This window comes from Mytilus edulis, chromosome 14, assembly GCF_963676685.1.
Source record: "Mytilus edulis chromosome 14, xbMytEdul2.2, whole genome shotgun sequence".
Classification (NCBI taxonomy): domain Eukaryota; kingdom Metazoa; phylum Mollusca; class Bivalvia; order Mytilida; family Mytilidae; genus Mytilus; species Mytilus edulis.
Genome location: NC_092357.1, coordinates 60,627,194 through 60,649,708, shown reverse-complemented (window position 1 = coordinate 60,649,708; position 22,515 = coordinate 60,627,194). Strand labels below are relative to the sequence as shown.

The following is a 22,515-nucleotide window of genomic DNA, read 5'->3' as shown; positions in this document are numbered from 1 at the left end:
GCACTATTCATTTGGCATTCATTTTATCAAGCTGTTAGCAATATTTTCTAGTGCAACTGTTTTTCTAGTGTCAAAATGTTCATGCTTTGTTATAATAGTTAGTTTTAAATAGATATCAGTGACCGATATAGGAAATGCTTTCCTGGTGACAATATTTTTGGAGGTCAGACCCGTCCCTAGGACCTATTGGGTTATGTGTTTGAATTAAAAAAAAATGTTGCCTCCTCTTTTACAAAATGTATATGAAAAATTTCTTTAAATGTTGGAATGTAAAAACAATTTGGCTCCCCTAAAACTATTCATGCATAAACAACAAACCATGAGATAAAATCAACTTTTAAAACACTTTGTATCTTTATATTTTTACTATTTGGTGTTAAATTTGTAGAAATTATTCAGAATAAATGTTAACCAAGAAATATTAAATGTACCTGTATTTGCCCAGCCTATGAGTGGCAAACTGATCTAAACCTACAGGGTCTTTTCTCTGTTTGACAGAGATTCCTACATAAGCTGCTGCTGACTCCATTACACCTTTTATTAAAGCTTCTCGCTGATCTAGAGCAAACAGATGCTGAAATATAAGACAGTAGTATATAAATTTGAATTTTTAACATTTAACTGACACATTTTAGCAAATAAATCTGTATCACCTAGTGCAAGAAGGTATATGTGTCAAAAAACTTATAACTTGTACAAAAACCCTGTACAAATTATAATATGTACAAACTTACATCTTGTACACAACATATATACTAAATAGATATACCATTCTATACATGCATGCTCATACATATATGTTTGTATTATATTGCTATAAATGTTAAATGGAGAAGACTTCATAAGTCTGCTTGACTTGTGTCTTATCCAATTTGTATTTAAACAAATAAAATATGTTTAAACAAAAAAATATAAGACAAATATTTCTGTGAGCATTGCTGGTTCTATCTTGTCAATACAGTGGTTACTAGTATAAACCATAGACATGGCAGATGCATGTGACTACAATCTTGCATGCAATTGAATAGGATTGCCATACTTCATACAGTAGGTCATGATTCTACCCAGGCACTAGTTATCTACAACAACAATTATAAACTGACTGACATGATCAAGCCAATAGTGCAGATAGACAGGTGTCAAACACCAATAATCAATCAATCTTTACATATGATTATCCTGATCTGCTTTAACCCCTGAGTAATACAATGGTTGTTAGATGGGTGTATTCCCCTAACACATATTAGCGTCAGTCTCTATTTTTGACTAAGTCAATGCAAGACAAAAATGGTGGGTTAAATCTGGTTTTACAGCTATCTAAACCTCCCACCTTTTTTTTTAGTTCTGCTAAATTGATAAAATTTTGTGACAGACATATTAGGGATCCACCAGGCCTCTGTTTCTATATTTCACTGATTAACTGCTTTTTTAAATGTCTTGTGTTGCCCTATAAATTCTTTAAAAAAAATAACTGGTTAGGTTTTGTTTCATGTAATTTCATTGTACAATATTGTGAGAGTTTTGATAAGATTTACAGAATAGAGAATCGTCAAAAAGTGTAGAACTGACTAGAACAAAGTTTTTTTTTTTATTAAGAATAGAGAAAACCAAACAGGGGGAAAAAGAGGTGCCAGAGAATGTTGGACAATATTTGCACTTTGCCTTCACATTCCCAGAATTTGGTGCATGATCAGGAAACACAAAGTGTTTCAAAGCAGACATTTTATATAAAGGAGTAAGTTCGGTATGGGCCATATTTGGCCCCAATTATAAAGTTCATTGTTACAAGCCAATAAAGGTTTTAAGTTGCATTAAATACATGTGAGAAAGTTAAACAGAACTGTTTTTGTCAAAGTTTAAGTCTAAGACGTTGATTTTTACACCCCAAAAAGGTCAAGATAAGGGATTTTGGTAAAATTTGACAAAATGAGCTGGATTTCAACCAAATTAAGGACCAGGAAACATAGAGCGCAGGCGTCGACAAACTTAATATTCAAATAAGACATGTGAAATGTCTTCACAAACATTATTTTAAAAGATCTTTGTTGTCGACGTATGCGCTCTATGTTTCCTGTCCAATAATCTATTGAAATTTACCTATTTTCATTGATTTTTTCGTGAAAAATCAATATGAGTGCAACTTGTGACGTCATAATGTAACGAAGAAACGTAAAGTTTTCAACAAAATAGCTTATTTCCTATCTAGTCACTATATTAGCTTTAATTTATTGTGATATTGGTCAATAAATCAGAATTTGAAATTTACGCTAAAAAAGGGGGCCATTTTAGGACCTTACTGAACATACTCCTTTCAACATAACATCCAATTCAAAAATTAAAGATAAAAGCTTGTAATAAAAAAATGAATGATTACTGATTACATGTGATTACATGACAAAATGTAATCGATTACAGCTGATTACGATTACCCCATGCCTGGTAGAACAAAGTTGTTTTTTTATTAAGAATAGAGAAAACCAAACAGGGGGAAAAGAGGTGCTAAAATATGAAGAAAAGAGAATAATAGGCAAAGAAAGAAACAAGAAAGTGTCCATAGTACACGGATGGCCCACTCGCACTATCATTTTCTATGTTCAGTGGACCGTGAAATTGGGGTCTAAACTTTAATTTGGAATTAAAATTAGAAAGATCATATCATGGGGAACATGTGTACTAAGTTTCAAGTTGATGTAACTTTAACTTCATCAAAAACTACCTTGACCAAAAACTTTAAACTGAACTTCGCACTATAATTTTCTATGTTCAGTGGACCATGAAATTGGGGTCAAAACTATAATTTGGCCTTAAAATTAGAAAAATCATATCATGGGGAACATGTATACTACGTTTCAAGTTGATTGGACTTCAACTTCATCAAAAACTACCTTGACAAAAAACTTTAACCTAAAGCGAACGGATGCACGAACGAACAGATGGAGACAGACCAGAAAATATAATGCCCCTCTAATATGGTAGGTGGGGCATAAAAACAATTTGAAATCAAAGAATACAGAAATGAAGGACCCAACATCCATACCATCCTGTCATGCTGATAATATACATAGGCACAGAACAAAACATACCAATCGTGTAAATCCACCATGAGCTACACATACTCCACCAGGTAAATCTCCTGACATCTACAATACACTAAATAATGATTCAGTGTCTAAAAATGTTGACTTCTCTGTTTCAAAATATCAAGCTTTTTAAAAGACTTATATAATGATAGTTTATAAATAAAGGAACTAAAGCAGAAAACAAACAGTTTGCTTGTTTTCGAGATATACATGTAAGCCATTGAAAATTTGTTGGTAAAAAAATTTCTCTAGATTTTCATACATTTAACATTGGCTCCTATTTTCGTTCAAAAATTATGAAAAATATTAAAGGTCTTCGGATTAATAAAAATTTAGCCAAACATTTATGAAATCTATGCTAAACCAAAAAATATTTTACTAGAATTTTGCAGATAAATTATTATATTACAATTCTGATTTTAACTTGACATTCAGGACAATTCTTTTACTAAACCCTTTTAAATCAAATTATTTACTGTCGTGACTGTAAACCGACTAATCTTTGCAAGGATTTATTTTCGTCACTGGAAAAATAACATGAAAATAAATTGTCACATTTTGTAAACACATATCTTTCCTTATTTAACTTTATCAAGTAAATTAAAATATAACCAAATTAAATTGTAATGAAGTTGACTAGAAGGGACTTAACATGAAATAAAGTACAGTGAAACCTGTTTTAAGGGATCTAAAATTATTAGTCTTATAACACAGGTTTTAATACAGGTTTGACTGTATCTGCAAAAATTATTTGGTTTACAGAATCAGGTGCTAATTCATACAAACCAATATCAGTCCTTCCATATCTTTGTAGTCATAGGAACAAAGGATCTTATTGGTTGATGGATCTATCTGATCCAAGGAGGACTGGTTGACCTCTAAGATCACAGGAACTCTTGACTCTGACCAGTGTTGCTTGAATGCATTAAACCTCTGAAAGATCATGATTTAAGAAATTAGTGATAATGTTAATAGCTGTTTCCTGTGATTTGTTTGCAAGAAAGAAGCTAAATAAAATACTTTAAAAAGCATTAAAACAGTCACAATTAATTACACCCTACTTAAAGAAGTCATTGAAACATGAAAAACTATATACAAGTTATAAAAGATATGTTGACCCCTGATAATCAAATTCCCAGGTTCTTTCAAATTTGACATGTGTTAAATACTACATGGATTCATAGTTCATGGGGTATTAGATCTTGTTTTTTGAGATTCTGCCACGAAAGGATTATAGAGTTGTGTTAATTTATGATGAATAAATCTCACTTCATATCCTGAAAATCTAATCAATGTAAAAATGTCTCAGCTTTAAAAGGAGTCTTCATACATATTTAAGGACTGAGCTACAGAAGAAAACATTACCTATGGGAAATCAATTGCACATAATAGCCCAGTTGAACCAACTAAATATGAAATTCACAAATGGCTGTATGCAAACTTTGGCAAAACTAGGAAATCAAGTATCGGAAAAATATAATTTTTGTTGAAACCAAGAAATTTCTACTAAATAAATAACTCCCCAGTAGTATATGTGCAACCCATCAACCCACTAAAAAGAATTTATTACAATTAAATACACAATAGGCTAAAAGATATGAATGCAAAATAGTTCACTAGAATTCTTTCAAATTATATTAGAAATTTTACCTTTGGGGTATGGGTCACTTCAGCAAACTTGCTCCTAAATCTCTGAAATAAATAAAAAAACATTGTTAACCAACTTATAATTCGTTTTCACAGCATGATAATTTTATGGTAATGATTCCATAAAAACATGTTTTCTTGTCACCATGTGGTAGGTCAATCTGAATCCATATGTAGTAAAAAAAGTTGTGTCTTCAGAAATGCACAATAATGAACATGTGAACAACTCATCCAAGTATGTTAAGTGGGTGGCCTGCTGTAAGTTCAATTTTTCTTCCCCCTTTCCAACATGATGTTATTTGCAAGTGGAAATTAAAATGTTCTGACTGTTCCTAAGCCTTTCAAATTTCTACATTTGTAATTGTTTTATCAAATATTTTTTTTTCGTTCTGAACATGCATGAAATATTTGGAACTTGATGTCAGGAAAACAACTATCAATCTACAATCTTATGAAAACATATATTATAATATTCATGCTTAACAAATAACTGAAGGATACAGATGATGGCCCAGCTTGCATATAATTTTATAAAGGGACTTAACTCAATAATGCAAAAAGTAACACATCCCAAATTAGTACTTGATCTGTGTTTAGTGGTAAAGGTTTCATAGCTTATATGGAGGCAAACTTCACTTTGAGAAAAGAAACATTTTGGGACATACGGCACATTCTTCTTTTACTTTTTTTTTGTCAACTTCAGACATGTCAGATACATTTTTCTTTTATCCTGTAGAACCCCCTTACACATTTTTTAGTTCTGTCAGCTGTGTTTTGATTTTAGTTACCAAGCGCTTTTGGTTAAATTTGTCACCATATCACAATTTAGAGAATGTTTTGGGTAAATATCAACAACAAAAAATTTGCATTCTTAAATGAGGCCCCTCATAGGGGTGTCCAAATAATCAAATAATTGAAATCCCCATGAGGAGGCTCTTAATTTTTACATTACCAGTGCTTCAGTAAGTAGGTCAGCTCTGTGGTCCGTAGAAAACTTCATGGTGTCCGTCTTTTTTGGTCCTTTCTTAATGGTGATTATAAACTCATTATTCCCTGGAGCTTTCACATTGGGTACTATACCAACAAACTCACTGTAGGGCCACTGAAAATACACAACATCAAAACATTCTAAGCTTATATTTAAATACTTTATCTAATCAAATAGGGTGATCTACTTTTTCGGAAAATCTATAGAGGTCAATGTGCTTAAAAAACTATTTCAGAAATAACCATAAGTCTGTTATAATACAATCCTTTTAAATTTAAAATTAAAAGCAAGAAGTGTCCAAACTGCATGATGCTGATCCTATACCCGCTGTAAGACTTTTATAGGGGAAACCCTTTGTGGTTAATCTGAATGTGTGATGTTCAAAATGCTGTTTAGTTTGCCTTTCCTAATGAGGACCATGCAATCAATCACATCTGGTAACTATCTACTATGTCAGCCAATAAAATTATGGTGTTGCTAATATAACCTGCTAATTTGTTGAATTGTTTTACATTGTCATTTCGGGGCCTTTTATAGCTGACTATGTGACATGGGCTTTGCTCATTGTTGAAGGCTATACAGTGACATATGGCTGTTAATTTCTATGTTATTTTGTTCTCTTGTAGAGAGTTGTCTCATTGGCAATCATACCACATCTTCTTTTTTTTTAATAATTTGTTATCCTTTTTTATCTATAATAGCTAACATTAAAATAGATGATCACCTAAAAAATTAGCAAAGATATGAATTAAGCACTATCTAAAAACTAGATTAATCTTTTATCTCATAAAAACGAACCTGATTTGTAATTTCCAATGACTGTGGGTTATATGTTGTTATGCCTAGTGTACCCACTGAAAATATTCTTTTATATCTGAAATAAATAGAAATGTTTATTTTGCATGTCATGAACATCAATTTTATGCCTTAATATCAATGTAGTTTCAGGATAAATTCCAAGATTATAAATATCATTTATTTAACTTTTGATTTTAATATTGTTTTTCTGTCTATGCATTTCCTATAATTTAATTCTAAATTCGATTTTAAACCGGCGTAAATCGTGAAAAAACATTCATGACGTCACGGACACATGATAGAATTACATGTATGTCTATGACATGATAAACAAAACTACATCAGCCAATCAGAAGACGTGTTACATCCAAAATTAAATTATTGATATATACCTCTGGTAAATACCAAGGCCTTTATTTACTGACCAACCTTGACCTCAACTTGTCTTTAAATCTATACTTACTTCCCTTTCCATGAGTGCTTTGTTATGAAATAACATGCCAAATCCTGGTTATCTTTCATTGACGACATCTTGTCACCTGAAATTAAAAATTATCCAACTAATGTATATTTCTGTTATTTGTGAAGTCAAATTGTACTGTCTAAAAAAGCATTAGGATGTACTTAAAATGATCATGTAAATGTATGTATCATATCTTCTTCATTAGGTAACCAAATGCTTCGATATTTATGATATGTTTTTGTATGTGTACCTCAAATGTACATGTACATTTATGGAAAATTTTCACGTTGTACAGTATACATCACATTGAAATTTCATGATGATATATAGAAATTAATAATATTTAATGACTGTAAATTTCATGCACTGCTGAAATGGCCTTGTCATGCTTGTGCAGTGTGCACAGCTGAATCAAATATACTGAAGGTACTTTTATATGCGGGCATTGATTTTAGAGTATACATGAACAGTGGTCTCGCTAGCCCAAAATAGAAGGGCGCAGCGCCCTGGGTGCCCTCAGCCGCGCCCTGGGTGCCTTCATCCGCGCCCTTCTGCCCTGACGTCTTTTTCCAAAATTATCTTGTGCCGTTTTGGTAAAATTTTGTTTCATCGATTTCTGATCTCTAAGTTAATTACATATATGACACTGTGTGATTGCCCCCAGGTTAATCATGTCATTACAATCAATTACAATGATAAAGACTTCAAAGGTGTTAATAACTAGGTAATTTAATTAGGACAATGTATCTTTTTGTCATACTTTTGATGAATGTGTCAGCGAGTGTGTTTAGCTTGGGTCGGCATTTTCGATCTCCAAGTCACAATGGAAAAGCGTATAAATGAAGACTTTCATGACTTTAGAATTGAATTTAAGTCATCAAAATAAAACTATGCCTTTACAGAAATGCCTTCCATCTCGACTTGTTAGCGACACGCACAGTTTTTAATTAACCCAAACTGGTGGAAATTGATTTTGGAGTTACTTCCCCTGTTTTAGCTTATTACAAATTTGTGCTCTAAAAATATTATCTAGTATAAAAAAAAGGAATAAATTATCAATTGAATATATAATAACATAATAATGTTACCTTAAAGATATTAACTGTCTTTGAACATATTAAAAAATATATATTGCAATTTCTACTTGATAATTATACTTTTAGCAATCCATGTTCTAAACATTGTTAAATTAGTAATGCTTTTTTTCCATTTCATGTTGTATTAAAAAGCTATAATTCCTATATAGATAAAAAAATATCCTATATAGATAAAAAAAATATCCTAAATAGATAAAAAAAAACTAACTCATATTCTTTGATAATGGGTGGAGTGAAATTAAACTGTAAAAACATAATACGTTGATGAAGATGTACTATATCATGCATAACTACACAAACAATGAAATAATGACTATAGTTGAAAAGCATCTTTATTTAAAAAAAAAACATACAGTAAAAAAAAAGAAGAGATTCGTTAACTCGTGATACACACAGAAACGTAGACAAAAAAATGAGCAGTGCCTTTTCTTATCATAAAAAGTGCCCTGCCCTCCACTGGCACCCTGCCCCTTTTGATTTCTAGCTAGAGCACTGCATGAAAGTAACATATTTATGGGTTCCTAAGTTTGTGGCTTCTTATAGTTATATTCATGGATTTCAGTAAACAGTACATAGCACATTTTATTGCTGTGTTTCTTTTTTCTACATTGGCTGGAGGTATATGGGAAGGGTTGATATCTCACAAAACATGTTTAACCCCTCCTCTTTTTTGAGTCTGTCACAAGTCAGGAGCCTCTTGTCTTTGCTAGTCTTGTATGTTTGTTAATTTAAGTTCATTTATATGTTTTGGAGTTTAGTGTGACATCCATTTCCCCTGAACTAATTCAAATTTTATATTCAGGCCCAGCTGAGGACCACCTTGGATGCCAGATTTTCTCTCAGCGTTGAAGAACCATTGATGGCCTTCGGCTGTTGTCTGCTGTTTGGTAGGGTTTTTGTGTCTTTCACATATTCCCAATTTTCATTCTCAATTTTATTCACAAAAATTGTTATCCCTAACATGCTAAACTTTTCCTGTCTCAGTATCTGATTGAATCACTGATTCTAAGAATTATGCAATATGATGTTTTACAAATGTACATATATTCAGTTTTCATGTGTCAAAATGTTGCAGAAAGCAGCATCGTCTATATATTATTTTTCAGAAATCTATTTCGAAAGTAAATATTTTGGTCCTGTCATATGATTATGGTCCCGACTCAGGGGAGGGGATACTTCCGAGATATCATTCTTTAAAAAAAACATCAGAATCAGACTATGCAAACCTTAATTAACTATTTAGATGACAAGCTTCCTGGTGGACTTGAATAGTCTATAAATTTAGTACGTTGAACTATAACATCAAAACAAATATCAATCAAAAACATCTAAATAAATATGCAACTGAAACTTTGACTTGGCGGCTGCCATGTTTATATATTTCATTTCCTGTCATGCGCGTGGCAGATAACTCCCACATCACGTAAATCCACGACACACGCGAGACACGCACCTTGCATGGCAACGTTAGCGTCCTGGGAGATGTGTATTCCCCCAAAATGACAGGTATGATGATTCTTTCGTTTAAGAGTAAATGACACAGAACTCGTGCTTTTTTTCATTCCATCCATTCAAAACTCTCTATTTATTTGTAACGATTTATCTTGAACCGTGGAAACAACAAGGTAAATGAAAATAAACCAAAAAGGGGGCGGGGCTGTCCTGAAACAACTGTCATTTGATTTATTGACCGATTTAATTACCACTAGCGCTATTTTTGTGAACATGTATACCTTCGGTATTTTAGAAGCAATTTAGATATTTTATTGGTATACCGTGTATTTGATCTTTATGGATTATTTTGTTTGTGATTATCCTTGACACCAAGGGGTTAGTTAACCCGAATGATGCATAATTTAAGACCCCTCTCTTTTGTTAATTAAGTTAACTTTATGATAACGCCTTGGCATCTATTAATTTCTCTGATTTCCGAACTTATTTCGACATGCATTTTTTTTGTATGGCCAGCAAAGCAGGTGGATTCAAAAGCATACTCCTAGTACTTAAAAAAATTGCATTGTAGTAATAAATATTCCACAGCCTACTGAGTACCGTAATAACTATAATTGTAAATGCTAAAATTTAACAGTACACTTTCCCCCAAAATCCTGTTTTATATTTCACTATCTAGTGACAAATTGATAAAAATGGTAAAGTACTAAGACATAAACATATTCAGTGCCAATCAGTTTTCAAAGACGGGAGAAGCAATTGTATTTAAAGTCATTTGATGCACAAAGGAGGGGGAAAGGGGGCTGTACCATTGAAGTCTTCAAAAACCTACATCGACAGGAATTCCAAGTTTTAGGCGGTGTTTTAATTTAATGTCTTTTTATAACTATTTATGTAAAAGTTTTCGTTTTCACTTCTTGTTCTTTGGCGTTTAATACATTTTGTACCATGGCAAATTATATGTGGTCAAGTATTGGTACAGTGAAGTCCTTGATACGATACAGCTAGACATAAATGGTGACTATTGTTGAAGAAGGTATACATTTCTCTATTTTTTTATTACTGATTTTGAGGAGGGGACCTGATACCGAAACACTGCTCTTAAAAACACGAAATCCCGAGGTCCAGAATTAAATAAATTTAAATCCCGAAATCCCGAAATTCGAATAAAGAATTCCCGGATCCCGAAAGGGTCAATCCCAAAAGTGTAAATCGAGAAATCAAGATCTTAAAAACACCCGATCCCGAAGTCCCGATAAAGGTCCTATCCCCCCTCTCTAATCGATCTTAAACCACAAAGCCACGTTTTTTCTTTGTTGCACAAATAAGGCAGCTGGGCAAGATAAATTCCAGAAAAATGTCTTGCAACCAAACAACAATTCCCAACAGTTTCTTTTCCTGATTCAGTTTTCTTGTAAATTGACAAAATTGTCTCGATGAATATTGCTGGACGCGTTATTCTAATTTAATTCAATCATTTTCGTTTTAGAAATTAATGGCGAGACAGAGCCTTACACTGAAATGGAAGTTATGATCGAAACCGACAATAACATTTTAGAAATAGTTCCAAAAAATACGGGATTTACAGCTATTGTAGACGAAGGAGAAACAAACGACAGAAACCAGGTGAACGTGAAAGAACACTTGCACGTGCAAGGCAAATACATGACTTTAGACTTGTCATGTAAGGGAATCCCGAAAGTGCCATTGGAAACATTTGAATATGAAAATCTCACAACGCTCTATTTGCAAGACAATAATCTGTGTGGAATTCCAGACGACCTGATTTCATTAAAGAATTTAGAAACTCTCGTTCTTGCTAAAAATAAAATCAAAGTTCTAAGCAGAACTGTTTATTTGCTGGATAAACTTATACAACTGGATATATCTGATAATGACATAGAAGAAATTCTACCAGATGTGTCTGGCCTTGAGAGTTTACGGGAGTTCAGGGTCAATGGGAATCGATTGGAGGAAATCCCCTCACAGATTGGTTACTTACGAAAGTTGCGAATTCTTACGCTTAACGACAATAGGCTAAAAGATTTGCCAAAGTCCATCTCAAACTTGGAAAATTTGAAGATTTTGTCTTTGGATGGAAACAGCCTTGAATTTTTGAGCCCTGAGATATGCAGAATTGACGGATTAAAACAACTGACTCTCTCAGGGAACCAAATTACAAATTTGCCACGTGACACGGAAAATTTTCTAGCTTTAGAAAAACTTATCCTTGACGACAACGATTTTGAATTTATCCCTATTCAAGTTTTGTGGTTGGAAAATCTTGCTGAGCTGGCACTCTCTGGAAATCGTCTTAAAGAAATTCAACCAGAAATAGGTCAATTAAAAAATCTAACTATTTTAGGTTTAAATAGCAATGACCTTGAAGAAATACCAGAGGAATTATTTCAATTGCAACGACTAGAGGTCATTGGGCTAGAAAACAACAAAATCACTGTTATTCCTGACACTATTGCAAAACTCTATGACCTACGAGAGCTCTATTTAGGAGACAATTGCATCAAAGAAGTTCCAGAAAACTTATGCTGGTGTTCACAGCTGGAAGTTTTGAGCTTGCTGAAAAACGACCTATCATCATTCCCCATCGAAATCGAGAATCTTCGAAAACTGCATACCCTTGTGCTTTCAAATAATCATTTCAAGACATTACCGGACGCCATTGGTTCTCTGGTTCATCTTGAAATCTTATCAGCAGACGGCAATGAGCTCGAGACTCTAGCAGACGACTTCAAAGGCCTTATTCGACTCCGTCAGTTGAACTTGAACAATAACAAGTTTTCGATATTTCCCAAGGTCGTCTGCGAGCTCAAGCTTCTGGAGGTATTAGATATAAGTAATAATTCGATTGAATTTCTCCCACCCGTTATTTCTCAACTTGATAGACTTGTTGTTTTGAAAATAAACCAAAACAATATCAAATCATTTGATACTGATCTCTGTGCATTGAAAGAATTACAGGTTTTAGACATGTCAACGAATCGTCTGCAGGAAGTTCCAGAAACAGTGGCTGAAATGGAGAACCTCAACGACCTTGACCTTTCTAATAACCAGTTTTTAGAATTTCCAAAAACTGTTTTCTCCATACCAAATCTAGAAAGGTTAAAATTTGACCAAGAAAACGGAAATCAGCTTCCACTTATTCCAGACGAGATAGAGTTTTCAAGTATCTCTTATCTAATTCTTTCAAAGAACTCGCTACGAACTCTTCCCAATACCATAAGTGGCATGCGCAACATCAAATCGATTATTGCAGACAACAATGACATTCACACATTGCCAAAGTCCATCTGCGATATTCCACAGTTACAGGTTTTGCATTTGAATGACAACTGTTTGACATCTCTCCCAGAAAACTTTGACAACTTATCAAAGCTGAAAGACCTTCGTATCCATAACAACCCATTGAAAACTCCACCAATGGACGTCTGTGTTAGTGGTGTAATGCAGCCGATTGGTCGTTTCATCAGAAGGGCACTAGAACGAGAAGGTTAGTTTATGTATAATTAAAAATACGTGAGGGTCTGGATGGGGTTTATAAAATTGAGAAAACTGGACAAAAAATGCAGAATAAATAGGAATAATAAAAAAAATGATGAAAAATAAGTAAAACAGACAAGGAATAAAGAATAATGGGCAAACTAAATAATGCTCAATATAGAAAATGGTATAAAAATTTAAGAATAAAGAAATGATCCAGACCTTTATATCCAGTCCCAGAGTCATGCACGTGAGTTTTGAAATTGCTCATTGTGTCCTCATTTGTGTTCGTGCGTTGTTTTGGAGCTGGTGCTTTTAATCGCTTAAGAATTAAAAACTGGTTGAAAATAAAAAATGAGGTTTTGGGTTTATATATTGGTGCATGTGTAAAATGTAAATTGCTATTAATTTTTTTGTAAAATTTACGTCATAGGCTAGCAAGACATGGCCATTTTCGTTCGTAATATTAACCTGAATTGAAGCAGATCGAAATTTACAGTAATTCTAGTAATGTTATTTCGGGGCTTTTTATAGCTTACTGTATTTGCGGTATGGCTTTTGCTCATTGTTGAGGGCCGTAAGATGACCTATACAGTTGTCAACGTCTTCATCATCTGGTCTCTGGTGTAGAGTTGTCTAATTTCAATCATACTAAATCTTCTTAATTTCATAGTGTAACCCAGCATTTTAAATTTTGACAAGTATAAATCGAACTAATGATCATTTGCACTCCTATCGAAACCTCTTCTAGATAACAAGCGGCCAATTGAAGTTATTTTTAAAACAACATTTAATATATCACGTTATCAATATTTGTTCTACGTGCCTGAGACCTGTCTTATGGAAAGTACATTTAAGTCTTTCATGCCGTATCATTTTTTATATGCATCCACGAGTGATCGTGTCATTTGAGGGGGTGATTTATATATTTTTTTTAGTTTTTCATGATCAAACCACTTAAACTCCTTTACCCGAAATCTGAACCCTTTGAAACCACATATCCATCTTCACAAAATCTTGTTGTTTGCCTGATTGTGTTGATATTAAAAGCTTTCCCATGCATTGCATATTGATGTAATAAATTTACATAATGCTACATGTATAATTAAATGTTTGTAGATTACTTCATTAACAAATTTGAAGGTAAAATTATGTTTGTTCTTATTTATTTTTTATTGGAAGACATACATTAATGTTACCTGATTATCTAAAATATATAGTTTCATGACACACATTTGCTGCTTTGTGTTCTGAAAATATTTCCAAAACACCATTTTGATTTTGTATTTAGGTGACTAAATTTTGTATCATAGGTCTAGAAAATGTATGTCAAATCATTGTCTTTACTTTCGTAATCATTGTTCATAGTATTTCATATTTTGCACAATTATAAAGCATATCTTTATTGACAAACCTTCACTTAGAATTGTGGGCCCCCTTTGTGGTGTTCCCCCCAAATCAAAATTGACCAAATTCAGATCAAATATCAGTGAAGTTAATCTTTAAATGTTTGAAACACGTGTTATCAGTATGTTTTTCCATAAAATTTAGATTCAAAAGAACAAATATATATATATAACTATGGGCTAGTTCGTAGAAGGAGCTTAATTGTAAATTATAAAATGCTTTTGCCAACTAACAGTTACAGTACATTTTACATAATCTTTTTTTTTCATTGGCTGAAACATATCACACGTGAAAAACATGACGTGGTGTTATCACATTTTCATATTGCATGAAAACCCAGTTACAAAAGAGAGGCGAATGAAACCAGAGGGACAGTCAAACTCAAAGATAGAAAATAAACTGACAACGTCATGACTAAAGGAGAAAAAGACAAACAAACAAATAATAGTACAGAAGACACAACATAGAAAACTAAAGACTAAGTAACACCCACCCAACCAAAAACTAGTGTGATCTCAGGTGATCTGGAAGGGTAAGCAGATCCTGCTCCACATGTAGTACCCGTCGTGTTACTCATGTTATTACAAACCCGGTAAATAGTCTAATTCGGTAGGTCACATTTGCGAAAAGGGAATGGGATGGTAGTTACGACATAAGGAACATATCCGATACAAGCGACCAATGATATTTTGATTAACAATTATTATAGGTAAATCTATCATTGACTCAACACTATATATGATTATTAATCTCTCTTTGTTACTTAGATATATAACATTAATTCACATCTATCGTGAAAATAACAAGTGAAAGGATCTTATTAAAGTATAAGAAAACAATAACGTTCAACATTTTGAAACATGAAGCGTTTCTGCTCTTCGACCAAAATGTGTTCCTTTACTTTTTTCATATCGATGATAACTTTCAAAAATAGCATTGACTTCTGATTTGTTATGCTTTTTGTCGTGAGAAAGGTTATTCAGCAAGCACAGAATAAGTGTTCACAATGCAACACCCAGTTAAACGAACCTCTTCATTGGTTGTCATTTGTTGATGTGGTTCATAAGTGTTTCCCGTTTCTTGTTTTTATGTAGATTAGACCGTTGGTTTTCCTGTTTGATTTATTTTACACTAGTCCTTTTGAGGCCCTTCATAACTTGTTGTTCGGTGTGAGCCATATTTTGACCTCTAATTGTTTACTTTTTACACTATATGTGACTTGGAGGGAGAGTTGTCATTGACACTCATACCACAACTTCTTATTTCCACATCTACTTATCATGAAGATTATAATTTTTCACTGGAACACTATGACTAGCGGAAAACGGTTAAAAAAACAACAACATCTATTTTCTTCAACACGCATATAAAGTAGCTATTAATTGGAGTAAATTTTAGTACAGATAGAATAACTAGAAAATGTTCCTGTTGAGAAATATTTGTAATGCCTCTTGTTTTAAGATATAACATGTAAATAAAACTTTACTCTCGTTCCCTTATAACATTATAGGCTAAAGTCACAAAAAGAAATAAAGTTCGTGTCATCTGCAGGCATTGTTGCCGCGTTAAGTTCTAGTGATTAACTCTAGTACAGCGTAATATCTTACTTTATATTATAAATGCCTTCTAGTTTTCTTCAGAAGTATCTTTAACATGTAGTTCACAGTATTGAAACTGCTAATCGAGAAAACACTGTAATGAAACTGCTAATCAAGAAAACGGTTAAATCATGTTTCATCGGATAGCATTACATTATAACATTAGTAAATATGATAGCGTGGCAAAAAACCAAAACCCGATTAATCAGTATATATGCGAAATGCTATTGATTTCGTAAGCCGAATCTTTAAAAGCAAGACTTAGTTCCAGTGAACTAATACTCGTCTATAACTTTTTCTGAAATGAAACTACTATTATATTGGATTTTATTTTCCTTCTTACTTCCTCACTTACCACAGTCGTGATTTAGAGGCTAACTTATTGAAAACATGTTCAGTCGTTTTTTATTTTTTTTATATATCAGCTTCGAGCATTATCACAGAAGCTTGTCAAATACTCACAATGTATGGCACATATCATGAGTAATAAGCAAAAGAAGCGATATAGATATAAAAGTAAAAAGATGTGGTATAATTGCAAATGAAACAACTCTCCATCAGAGACCAACTGGCAGCAGTTAAAAACTATAGGGGACTGTACGGTCTTAAACAATTAATGATCATAACCCATACCGCATAGTCAGCTATAACTAGTTTGCAAATGATTTTCTGCAGTACGATTCGAAATTGTCTATTTTCTTTATATTTTGATATTAAAAGAAGCATGTAGTGAAGAGTTATTTGCACACAAAAAGAATGTCTTGGCTATGGCGCATTACATGTGCACAGTTGTCGAGAGAAATCCCTAAATTCATGAATCATGTGACTATCTTTTCAGAACTGCTTTTAATGAAGATGATCAATGTTATCAAGACTAATTTGAACAAGAACGAGTTAAGGTACCTGATGAAGAAGTTCCGGTTCCCAGAAGAAAAAATGGCGGAACTTGAGCAGACGTATTACGGGAAGGACAAGTTGCAAGATAGGGTGTACCATGCCATGCTATTCTGGAAAGAATTTAAAGGACCTCTAGCAAATATTGAAGAACTAATTCGAGTTTTTCATGTCATTGGTTACGATGACCTCTGTCTAAAATTACGTGCAATGAAGATATATGCACAGAGGTTGAGACTTTGAAAAAGATTTAATTCCGCGCAAAATTGAACACTTGGAAACTTAAGTATATGCAAACAATTTATATAATTATACTGCCAATAATTAGTCTTTCACTATCCCTTTGCTAAAATATAGATGATGTTAATATTAAACTGTGTTTAGGAATATTGAAAATTTTACTTTAGATTAAAAACTTTTTAACAAAAATTTTGTACGATACAACAAGGATCTTACTATACAAATCCTTGGATACAACAAGATTTGACATTCTCATTTGATCAAAAACAATATATGAACCGCACCTTATAATTAAAGGTGCATCTTCCAGTCGATTTAGAGTGGGTCTCATTGGGGTCTAATTAAGCGTGATGCGGGTTTGCAATTTTTTTTGTAAGTGTGACACGCGAAACTCAAATTACTGTGCCGTGAAAACGGGAAATGAAGTCTAGTGGGACACGAGAAATTACAAAAAAAATTGTAATTAATTAAGTACATAGTGTAAGCGCTATACGTAAATTGGACAAAACAGTAACCGGGATCCGGGGTTCAGAACCCTCCAATGAGACCCCCTTTAGACATATATAGATATAGGAAGGTGTGGTGTGAGTGCCAATGAGACAACTCTCCATCAAAATAACAATTTATAAAAGTAAACAATTGTAGGTCAATGTACCTGTCTACTTTTGATGATTACAAATTGAATTTCACATGTGTTATTTGTTTAGTGTCGTGAAGTTGCTGTCTTTTTTATTCACAGACAAACGGAGTATTGAACTTTCGGTTCTGCTTTTTCTATTTTCAATATTTTTCTTGTATAGACTTTTATAACTGTTTACCCCTTTTCACTCAATCGTGGGTTATCTGATTATTAAGTCTCCCAAACAAAGTTTGGAGACTTATTGTTTTTGGTCAGTTCTTATTATTTTTATTATTCTTCCTCTTCCTCTTCCTCTTCTTCTTCTTCCGCCACTTTAAAAATGAACTTGCCCGCAGCGGTTCTCCTAAACGGCTCATCAGATTTACTTAGGATTTTACAATATGTTAGACTAACATGTATAGGTGAGCCATCAATGTTTCGTTTGTGCGTTGGGGTCTATTAAGGGGTATTTTGGAGGGTAGAAAGGAGGGAGGGGTTTACTATAGAACCCTATGGGATTTTATTTTTCTAAAATTTTCAAATGAATATAATTTAAAAACTGTAAGTGATAGATACATGCAGTCTTCAGAAATGATATAGGACAATAAAACAAATCACATGAAATAAAGGGGGAGTCCCTGGGGGGTCATCCCCACCCCCTTCAATTTGAGAATATGCTTTTATCTTGTAAACGGTCCAGATCCCCACCCCTAAACCATATATATTCTTGAATGGGATGATAAAAAAAATCAAATGAAATTAAAAGGGAAGTCCCCGGGGTCATCCCCACCCCGTTCAATTTGAGAATGTGCTATTATCTTGTAAACAGTCCAGATCCCCACCCCTAAACCATATATATTCTTGTAGGGGACAAGAAAACAAATGAAATGAAATAAAAGTGATGTCCCTAGGGGCTCACCCCACCCCCTCTTGTTTGAAAACTTGTAAACGGTCAACATCCCCACCCCTTAACCATATATATTCTTGTATGGGACAATAAAACTAAACAAATGAAATTAAATGGAAGTTCCTGGGGGTCACCCCACCCCGTTCAAATTGAGAATGTACTATTATCTTGTAAACGGTCCAGATCCCCACCCCTAAACCATATATATTCTTGTAGGGGACAATAAAGCTAATCAAATGAAATTAAAGGGAAGTTCCTGGGGGTTACCCCCACCCCGTTCAATTTGAGAATGTGCTATTATCTTGTAAATGGTCCAGATCCCCACCCCTAAACCATATTTATTCTTGTAGGGGACAATCAAACAAATGAAATGAAATAAAAGGGAAGTCCCGAGGGGGTCACCCCACCCCCTCTTGTTTGAAAACTTGTAAATGGTCAACATCCCCACCCCTAAACCACATATATTCTTGTATGGGACAATAAAACAAATCAAATGAAATGTAGGTAAAGTCTCTGGGGGTTACCACCACCCCTCCTGTTTGAATACTTGTAAATGGTGGAGATTCCCACCCGTAAGCCATATATATTCTTGTATTGGACAAAAAATCAAATCAAATGAACATGGGACCATATAAATGGCGAGTTATGGGAGCTTTGTTTGGGAGACTTCGTAACAGCATCCTGTTACAATTACTTTTTGTTTTACTTATGAACCTTCAACGAATCTTTCTGTACATAAATGTTAGCAACAGGTAAGAAAGTGTGTATGCATGTAAAGTAAAATGTTTAAAAAAAAATTGTTTGTTTTGCTATTTGTGATGTTTTTGCTTTAAAAGAGTGTATAGTGCTACTATGCTATATAATTATTTAACCGAACATTTGTCATTTGGTCTCTTGTGGAGAGTTGTCTCATTGGCAATCAGACCACATCTTCTTTTTTCCCCCCTTTTTTTATGCAAGTTTGTATTTTAGTCTCTTCGTTTTATGTCTCATATCAGAATGTTAAGAGTTAGTTGCAAGTTATAGAACATCATCAAATCTGCTTTTGGGGGTCTGGATGGGGAATAATTCACTATTTTACTCACTTTCAACTTTCGTTCACACTAGAGTTGACCATTTGAAATAGTTCATGAGGGTCTAGTTGAGATTTACAGAATAGAGACTATGGTCAAAATTATAAACAGTTGCGTTTGCAATTGGAGGTTCCCGGTATTGGAACACCCATTGGCCATTTCTTGACGATCAATGCTTTTGAATGGAGACATTTGTTTGGAACTCCCTTTTAAAAATGACTTGACCAGCTCCTTATAAAGGGAAGGGCAAAAAAAAAAAGTATCGAGAAAACTGAGCAAAAAAATAAAGGTTATAGAACAATGGCGTACTAAACACCTTTATTGTTTTGCTCAGTTTTCTCTATACTTCTTTTTTCGCCCTTCATTCTATCAGGGGCGTGATTAAAAGAAAAAAATATGTTTAAGAAAAAAAAAAATGAATACAGGAATGAAGAAACTCCTATCCAGACCCTCTACCATCTGCTAATGGCCATCCCTGTTTACTTTGAGTTATTAAGTTTTGAACAGGCTAAGTATTAGAACGAAATGTATTGTTAGTCCAAAGTTAAGATGTATATTTACTGTAAAGTTAAGATGTATATTTACTGTGAAGTTAAGATGCATATTTACTGTGAAGTTAAGGTGTATATTTACTGTGAAGTTAAGATGTATATTTAATGTGAAGTTAAGATGTATATTTACTGCGAAGTTAAGATGTATATTTACTGCGAAGTTAAGATGCGTATTTACTGTGAATTAAGTTAAGAAGTATATTTACTGTAAACATTGATTCCATTTATATGTTTATATATGCGCGTTTCTTTACTTTTATATTAAAGCCTTTTCTATTTAGCCTTTTACAGTTAAATGTAGAATAGTGCAATGTTATTAAAAATTGTTATTCGAAATAAAAAAAAGAACATTGAAATTTTATATTATTTGAAAAAGTGCCCACACTACATTCCTATTGAATGCCATACCGTGACCTATAATTGTTAATTTCTGTGTCATTTTGGTATCTTGTGGAGAGTTGTCTCATTGGCAATTTTGCCACATCTTCTTTTAAACATTTTTTTTTATATTCCTGTTTTGAGAAATGCATGAAGAATTGTTCATGGTCTGTATGATGAATATGGTCTGCATGCTGAATAACACCTTGTTTGTAACTACCTGATCAGGCGTTTACGTTCTCATTTCATTGACTTTATTTGGTCAGCAGTTTGGAGTGAGAAAGCAAATTTTACATTCACCGTTCAACCACTTCCTCTTTGCCGTTTAAGAAAAAAATACAACCAGATTCAGCTCTATAAATCCTTCTTTGCTTTTTAATTATTTTTTATCTCAGAAATACGCAATGCACCAATTAAAGAATGAAATAAAACAAGACTTTGAAAATTTCATGATTCCAAAGTGCTTTTCTGGAATGTGACCTTCGTCGTTGAACAGTTCAAACAGTGAATAAAACAAACAGATTGGGTAATAAGATACCCACAAAAACAAAACAAGAACCAATTGAAGGGTTATAAGTTCTTGCAAAACTAAGGTGACTACGTCTTGCTGCTAATTTAAACTATAAAGTTGATTTTAAATCGATTTAGATGATTGCATTTCGGGTACAGGAAATGAAAATAATGGACTAACGGGTGCGTTAACTATTGATGGTGGAATTGCGGATATACTGCAAATGAAAATGATGGAATATGGATAAGTCAAATATCGATGGTGCATGGAATCGCGGTTACAGCAAATAACATCATGGAATTGCGTGTATGACAAATGTCAATGATGGAATTACGGGTACTTCAAATATCGATGATGGAATTGCCGGTACAGCAAATGAAAATGATGGAATACGGAAACGTCAAATATCGATGGTACATAGAATCGCGGTTACAGCAAATAAAAATTATGGAATTGCGTGTAAGACAAATGTCAATGATGAAATTACTGGTACTTCAAATATCGATGATGGAATTGCCGGTACAGCAAATGAAAATGATGGAATACGGAAACGTCAAATATCGACGATGCATGGAATCGCGGTTACAGCAAATGAAAATCATGGAATTGCGTGTATGACAAATGTCAATGATGGAATTACGATACGGAAACGTCAAATATCGATGATGCATGGAATCGCGGTTACAACAAATGAAAATGATCGAAATGCATATATTACAAATATCAATGATGGAATTACGGGTACGTCAAATCGATGGTGGAATTGCGTTTACAGCAAATAAAAATGATGGAATACGGATACGTCAAATATTGATGGTGGAATCGCGGTTACAGCTAATGAAAATGATGGAATTACGGGTACGTCAACTAACGATGGTGGAATCGCGGGTACAGCAAAGGAAAATAATGGAATTACGGGTACTTCAAATATTGCTGGTTGAATTGTGGTTACAGCTGATGAAAATGATGGAATACGGGTACGTCAAATATTAATGGTGGAATTGCAGTTACAGCTAATGAAAATGATGGAATAACAGGTACGTCAAATATTGATGATGGAATAGAGGTTAGAGCAAAGGAAAATAGTTGAATAACGGGTACGTCAAATATTGATGGTGGAATAGCGGTTACAGCTAATGAAATCGATGGAATTATAGGTGCGTTTAATATAGATGATGGAATTGCGGGTACGGCACATCAAAATGATGGAATTACGGGTACGTCAAATATTGATGATGGAATTGCGGGTTCAGCACATTAAAATCATGGAATTACGAATACGTTAAATATTGATGATAGAATTGCGGTTACAGC

The 22,515-nt window shown here is 33.5% G+C and overlaps 2 protein-coding genes and 1 long non-coding RNA gene across 6 annotated transcripts in view; 2 read left to right on the top strand and 1 right to left on the bottom strand.

Moving 5' to 3' along the window:
- The window catches only part of LOC139502765 (dnaJ homolog subfamily C member 13-like), a 100,352-nt gene extending 90,885 nt beyond the window's left edge, over window positions 1-9,467 (bottom strand). For all 4 annotated transcript variants that reach the window (XM_071292345.1, XM_071292343.1, XM_071292344.1 and 1 more), the window contains exons 1-8: window positions 9,300-9,467; window positions 6,977-7,052; window positions 6,514-6,589; window positions 5,680-5,829; window positions 4,731-4,772; window positions 3,867-4,013; window positions 3,084-3,140; window positions 432-574 (exon numbers count right to left, since the gene is read on the bottom strand). In XM_071292345.1, coding sequence (XP_071148446.1) covers window positions 432-574; window positions 3,084-3,140; window positions 3,867-4,013; window positions 4,731-4,772; window positions 5,680-5,829; window positions 6,514-6,589; window positions 6,977-7,044 — 683 coding nt within the window. In that variant the 5' untranslated portion in view covers window positions 7,045-7,052; window positions 9,300-9,467. The remainder of the gene's footprint in view (window positions 1-431; window positions 575-3,083; window positions 3,141-3,866; window positions 4,014-4,730; window positions 4,773-5,679; window positions 5,830-6,513; window positions 6,590-6,976; window positions 7,053-9,299) is intronic.
- Window positions 9,468-9,500: 33 nt separating this feature from the next.
- Window positions 9,501-17,311, top strand: LOC139502766 (leucine-rich repeat and death domain-containing protein 1-like). The gene is made up of 3 exons (XM_071292347.1): window positions 9,501-9,579; window positions 11,015-13,033; window positions 16,867-17,311. Exons 1-3 carry the CDS (start codon window positions 9,573-9,575, stop codon window positions 17,163-17,165), a joined length of 2,325 nt encoding a protein of 774 aa, XP_071148448.1. The 5' UTR covers window positions 9,501-9,572; the 3' UTR covers window positions 17,166-17,311.
- Window positions 17,312-19,391: 2,080 nt separating this feature from the next.
- On the top strand, window positions 19,392-20,668 carry LOC139502882 (uncharacterized). Its single transcript, XR_011658963.1, has 2 exons — window positions 19,392-20,382; window positions 20,507-20,668. It is a non-coding gene; the product is annotated as an uncharacterized lncRNA (long non-coding RNA).
- The last annotated feature ends 1,847 nt before the right edge of the window (window positions 20,669-22,515 follow it).

Excerpts from the sequence above, each read along its gene's own strand:
- LOC139502766 (XM_071292347.1), top strand. Across the intron at positions 13,034-16,866 it reads AAGGGCACTAGAACGAGAAG|AACTGCTTTTAATGAAGATG; the intron begins GTTAGTTTATGT and ends CTATCTTTTCAG.